The 6,684-nt window shown below is 38.8% G+C and overlaps 1 protein-coding gene across 1 annotated transcript; it reads right to left on the reverse strand.

Annotated features, from left to right (window-relative positions):
• Positions 1–454: 454 nt before the first annotated feature.
• Positions 455–1,417, reverse strand: LOC141595035 (uncharacterized). The gene has a single exon (XM_074415008.1). It carries the CDS (start codon positions 1,415–1,417, stop codon positions 455–457), a length of 963 nt encoding a protein of 320 aa, XP_074271109.1.
• Positions 1,418–6,684: the final 5,267 nt, after the last annotated feature.

The raw sequence follows: 6,684 nt of genomic DNA on the forward strand, positions 1-6,684 counted from the left end.
TCCTATTATAACATCTAATCACATCTTGACAGATTAGGATGTTCTCCACAATACTACGACCTTTAATAAACCCACCCTGGCTATCACTAATAATATGAGGAAGGATTTGAGCTAGCCTGTTGCACAACAACTTGGAAATACACTTATACACTACATTGCAACAAGAGATGGGTCTGAATTGTGTAACATTTTTGGGTAAATCACATTTAGGGATTAAGATAACAAGAGTGTGATTAAGTTCTTTTAAAAGCTGGCCATTTTGGAAAAAATCATGAATGACCTCACACACAGAATGACCCACAATGTCCCAGGAATCCCTAAAAAACGCACTGGAATACCCATCAGGCCCAGCAGCCTTATGGGAGGGGATTGAAAATAATACCTGTTTAATCTCATCATTGGTGATGGGAGAAAGCAGAATAGCATGATGTTCCTCAGTACAAAGATTACCCAGCTAAACCACATTTTGAGATACTTTTGAAGCAGGTGAGCTGGTGCCAAGTAACTCAGTATAAAACGCAATAAAAGCAGCCTGAATTTGAGTAATATCCTCACACAGCACACCCTTGCTATCTTCAATTTTCATAACTTTACTCCTCACTTGTCTGGTTTTAATCACACTGTGGAAATATCTATTGTTGCTATCACCTTTATCCACCCATGTGACTTTGGATTTCTGAACCAAGAAAGTATAACAAGCATCATCCAGAAATCTCACACTGCTGGCAGCATCAATCTCCATGTGAATTAGCTCAGGATTATTAGGATCAATCCTTAACTTCTCCTGAATGGATTCAAGATACATCCTGGCCCTGGCAGCATTGTTCTCAATATCATCAAAATCAGTCTTGTTGAGATTCTTAAGTGGCCCTTTAAGATTTTTAAGCTTGTGAACTAAGTTGTACATTTTGGTCCCAGGCCAAGTTCTACTCCAATGCTCTTGGACACAAGATTTGAAGTCAACAGATTGACTCCACATGTTGAGATATCTAAAGCTTCTCCTCTTCTTATGGCCATCACATTGTTCTTGCACCACACAAGGTGTATGATCAAACGTGCCTTCACAATAAAAGTGAGCATAGGCAAGAGGATTATCAGTGAGCCACATCTGATTAACTAAAACTCTATCAAGACGGCTATAAACTCTGGTGGAAGGATCTTGCTTGTTGCACCAAGTATAAAGAGATCCAGAAGCTGGACAATCCATCACTTCACACTCATCAACACATTGCTTAAAATCCTCAATTTCTTCCTCTGTGCTGTGACCACCAAGCCTTTCAGTTGGACTAAGGATGGTGTTAAAATCACCACAAATAACCCAAGGTCCCTGAGTCTGATTTTTAATTAGGTAAACTCTGGTGGAAGGATCTTGCTTGTTGCACCAAGTATAAAGAGATCCAAAAGCTGGACAATCCATCACTTCACACTCATCAACGCTCTACTTCCAATTATACTACAACATGTACAACCAACAAACTCTCTTGCATCACATCCTACTCCTTTGAAGATAAATGTTACGTCCTCGTAACTCAATATACTAGATCTTTAGCTATATCTTCTAATTATCCTCGTCACCATGACATGTCAAAGATAACTGCCTATAATCTAAACACTTACTATTCCTATATCCAAGGCCCTCTTACTTAAACATTTCTCATACCTCAACGCATTCTGCACTCCATCTAACTAATACCACAAAATCCTTAGCATAACCAACATTCCAACTCTTCCACATTACCACAACACAACATACCTCTCTAGATAAAACACCTATCGCCAAAAACATAACTTACGGTCCACACTTGCTACGCACACTCACACTAGATCCTCAATTTCTTTTCTTTTATTACCGCAAAACTCATTCATCACTTAACATGATACTAATTTCAAACATCCTATACTCAGTGTCCCAATAAGAGATTATGAACCACTTACAGCTTCCATATCAGTACAACACATGTTCCACACGTCACGCAACATTACTATGTAAACCAATGCCTTCTCTAAAAGAAGATCACAAGTACTCCAACAACCTCTTGTAACTGTGTCCCACCATTAGAATGTTACTATATCATACAACAACGGAAACATACACAACTCTCTTCCACATCATACTCTACCCTCACTCCCAAGCTGAAACTAGCACGAAACATCAACAGACAAAACAACAGTCTATATGTACACCCCGAAGCTCACAGGAAGCAACATCAAACAAAATAACAATCTATGTATAACTGGTATGTACTTTCGAAACTCGAATCGTAATCATCCCGCCTACTCCACCATAACCGGTTACGGCATCGCAACACCGCCACTAACAGCCGCACCGCAGCGCGAAAATACCGCATCACAACATGAAGTACCATGCCCGGATCACCACTCAAGGCATAACAACCACATCCATAGACATCACAACCACATACAATTCCTATAAGCACTGACTCAGTATAACTTTCCGGACAAGAAAACTTACTCAAACTACTTTACTAGATCACAACACAACATATTATGCGGAATAAACAGACAAGAATCTCATGAATATCATCCATACCTTTTTACCTAATAAACATATATCATGAATACACATACCAGTATAACTAGCCATGCCATATCACCAAAACTATCACGTTTGAACATCATTCCATTAGATTACCGTGTCTAACATACATTACTGAACATTCAGATAACAACTTTATGACTATCACACCATACAACTTATCGTGAGGTCAAAGCCTCACACAAACGTTTATACACATCATAGACCCATAATCACATCCAACCAGTCAGTCTCGATCACGTAAGTTACCACCCGATAAAAGTTACCTCTCCCCCGAGCTTAATTCGTATGCCCCTCATAACATATTCTCCCATTCGCATATCCATCACCCCCTGCCAAATGCAACCATACCATTAACACTCAACTACTAACAACCGCCTCATATAACCACATCTTATACTCTCTCACAACCATACATATCAATCAGGTCTCTACAAAATCAACCACTTAAGAATTGCTACCTTTCTTATCTATCATCACCCTTAATCACTAGTGGCAACACCATAATGCCACCACTGCTCGTATAGCAAACCTCTTACACTCATCTCTAAGCATCACGGTTTCTTTCCTATCTTTGGTTTACATGCCAAATAACGAACATCAAATCCGTTAACAAAATTACCTCAACACTATTTCCAATTCCATCCTTAATTGCATTGTCACCCAACTCACCACTAAGATCTCATATCGTGCAAATTCTCTACCCGACTTCTTACTTTCCTTAATTCCCGATACTCATGACTAATCATGCTGTCCTGAAACTCCTATATAACCAATAACTAACATACTCATGATAGTATCATACATCTCGACGATTCCTTACTTTTATATCCTATAACTCCGGTCAACATTTTTCTCAGCTTACTTTTATTTTTCTTTTCTCTTTACACTCAACAATACCAATTAACAATTCAACTCCTTAATACTCCTACCTAACTCCTTAGTGCTCCGTTTACCTTATCATTGCTCCAAAACTCAAATCTCAACATTTCATATCAGTATCATCTCACTCTTTCTTACCACGGATATTCTCTTATCATGCTATCACTCACACTCATCACCAATCAGTCCAAACCATCTCATGTTATCACTCACAGTGATCACCAATCACTTTTTTTTTCTTCAAAACTCATTTCATACCGTTACTTGCCCAAGGAAATCACACATTAGTTTCACCTCTCGATAATACAAATTCCCAAACTCACTCATTATCTGCAAATTCATGCTGCGACATGTCTCCATTAACTTCACTATATACCACTTTTCTTAATCCCTCTAAAACGACCTTTCATTACATACACTCTTAACCAACACAATCTAACCATCTCCCTCCATAATTCCTTACACATCTCGAGTTGCCATTATCCACATCCTTCCCTTCAACCTTTTCCTTTTCATATTCCTTAGACTCACATCATCTCTTGCCCATATACACTTACCTTTACATTACTCCACACACTATCATATCACTCTTCTCATCCCACCAAACATGCTCCATGCCTCAATAAGCCTTACCAAACTTTCTTTTCTTTTCCACTACCTATAACAACCACATATAATTCATGTCCTCCCCACCGAACTCATACTCACCACAGGTGACACTCCTTCCGTCACAAGATTGGGTAACTTACGCATCCGGATCAACACATACGTAAAACAATGCATAAAGAAGCAATATAACATCTTTGAATTAAACATAATATGCAACGAAGTCAAAAGATAAGCATATGACCCAAAACAGGGGTCACTAGATCGAGTACAGGTCACTCGATCGAGTTAGTGGCTTACTCGATAGAGTAGGTGAAGGTCAGAGACACGTAAAAAAAATTACCAGGGCTACTCGATCGAGTAAGGGCTACACGATCGAGTAACAAGAGGTTCACTCGATCGAGTGAGGGTCACTCGATCGAGTACCCTACGCATTTCTCAACACTGTCCAATTTTCGTAAAACGGTCATAACTCACCCGTTTCTTAGTCGTTTTGGGCGTGTGACCTATCGTTAGAATCGTAAAAGAACAAGCTATCACCTCCAATTGGAATCACATCAAAATAATTTATGCATCTCAAGTTATAACAAATTAAAGACAACTTTGTTGTAATCAGACGACATAACTATTTGATTTTCTCTTTCAAACAACTTAAACATCAACGAGGTGAACAAAAGCGACTCGATACTTGTAAAACCACTATCCCTAACCACATGTTACTGCCTACCAAAACTAAACAATAACATATATCATGCTCATGTAACATTCAACTTATTAATCATGTACTACCCGCATGCTTTAATTTTATAACTTTTCGTAACACAAAACATACTCATACATTACAAATCCTATTTTCATGTTACTAATGCAACAATATTACAAATCCACTTCGTCACCTAAATATATTCATAATCACAAAATTCATATTCTCATGCAATTGACTCTCCATCTTTTCCAATCAATTCTTCTCATTCCAACCACATTCTTCATCTAACAAGTGCATATGATACAACAATAGACAATTATATAAACTTATTATTTAAGTTTACGCAAACAAAATTATGTAAAATCATGTCACATCCCCTAATCACATGTTACTAGTATAGACACATTATAAATCATTCATCCTGCAACATCATTATTCATCACATATTATCACATATGAACTACTTCCTTTTTCCACCACATCATTCATCATTCTCATATACTTTTCCAACAATTCCAACCAACATTGTAAACCAACTATCATGCAACATGCCTACTTACAACACTTTATCATTCACCACATTCCCCATTCCACCATAATCATTTTCCACCATTTCTATATACACATCATCCAACATACACAATAGAACATTAGCAAACACATAGCGATCCCATGACACCCCAAAGTGACCGGTTCAAAATTGTAGGGCGAGTTCGCGACTTTAGGACGTCTCCCAAGTCTTTGTATTAGCTCCTACAACTTCTACCCGGGTTCATTTTAATTTGACTCCCTATGTTCATTAGGTTCATTGGTTACAAGTTTCAAGATCGTCGCTCTGATACCACTTTGTGACACCCCCATACTCCAAGTGCCTTACCAGGACCACTCAGGTATAGGAATGTCACCATATCGGTTACCCGAGGCAATGATAATCATAAGACAATGAAGAAACGTACTTTAAAAAAAGTAAAATACTGTTTAACTGATTACATGTTCCAACTCAAAACTGTTAAATGAAATACAATCCAAAACCAAACTGTATACTAGCAAAACTGGACAACTAAGGACATCGTCTGACACAGTAGAAGACTCTTTTAATTGCCAAGTGATTACTCATCCCAGCTAGCCCAAATGCATCATATCAAACCTGCTCAACAACTACTCACCATCCCCGAATGGATCACCACAGTTTTACAAAACAAACAACGGGGTCAGTACTAATTACACGATACAAACCAATATGAAACAAATGCCAAACAACTCAATCAACACATCAAAACCCCACTCTCCATCACCAAACTCCACACAACTGACTACACACTAAAGTGTGTAGCCCTGCAAGAGTACCCATCGCAACAGATACTTCACACCGCCAGTGGGGGACCGCAGCCGTACCCACCTAAGCCCCGCTCATCTCATTCGAGCGATAAACCCATGTTCATTAATGTGCACATCCTTTCTGTGGCGGGTTCCATATAAGGCGAATCAAGGGCGTGAAGCCACTCCCGCAAGTGACTCCACTCAGCCAGGGACGCATCCCGAAGATCACAGACAGATACAACAACAATCAACGATATTAATCAACAACCGTCACAAACACCAGCAGTATGATAAATCAACAATAACAATACAACCACCATACACATCATGTAATTAATACCGAGTAGAGAAACCCTACCTGAAATAAGCCATCACAAGACCGTCACAAGCAGCTAATCAAAATGCTCTTCTACAAAATCTCCTCCTATAATCACATCACATATACAATCATGCAATTACTACTAAGCCAATCAAACACCCAAAACCCCCAAATTACCCAATTAGGGTTTTGAACAAACTCAGCGAATCACTATAAAAATTATACAAGAATCTTACCCTTAACGCGACGAACTCAACGGTGTAAAGAACAAGACGATCCGACGATCCTAGCCCT

This window comes from Silene latifolia, chromosome 8, assembly GCF_048544455.1.
Source record: "Silene latifolia isolate original U9 population chromosome 8, ASM4854445v1, whole genome shotgun sequence".
NCBI classification, from domain to species: domain Eukaryota; kingdom Viridiplantae; phylum Streptophyta; class Magnoliopsida; order Caryophyllales; family Caryophyllaceae; genus Silene; species Silene latifolia.

Bases quoted from the DNA above. Each gene is read 5' to 3' on its own strand.
- LOC141595035 (XM_074415008.1), bottom strand. From the start codon at position 1,417: ATGGATTGTCCAGCTTTTGGATCTCTTTATACTTGGTGCAACAAGCAA.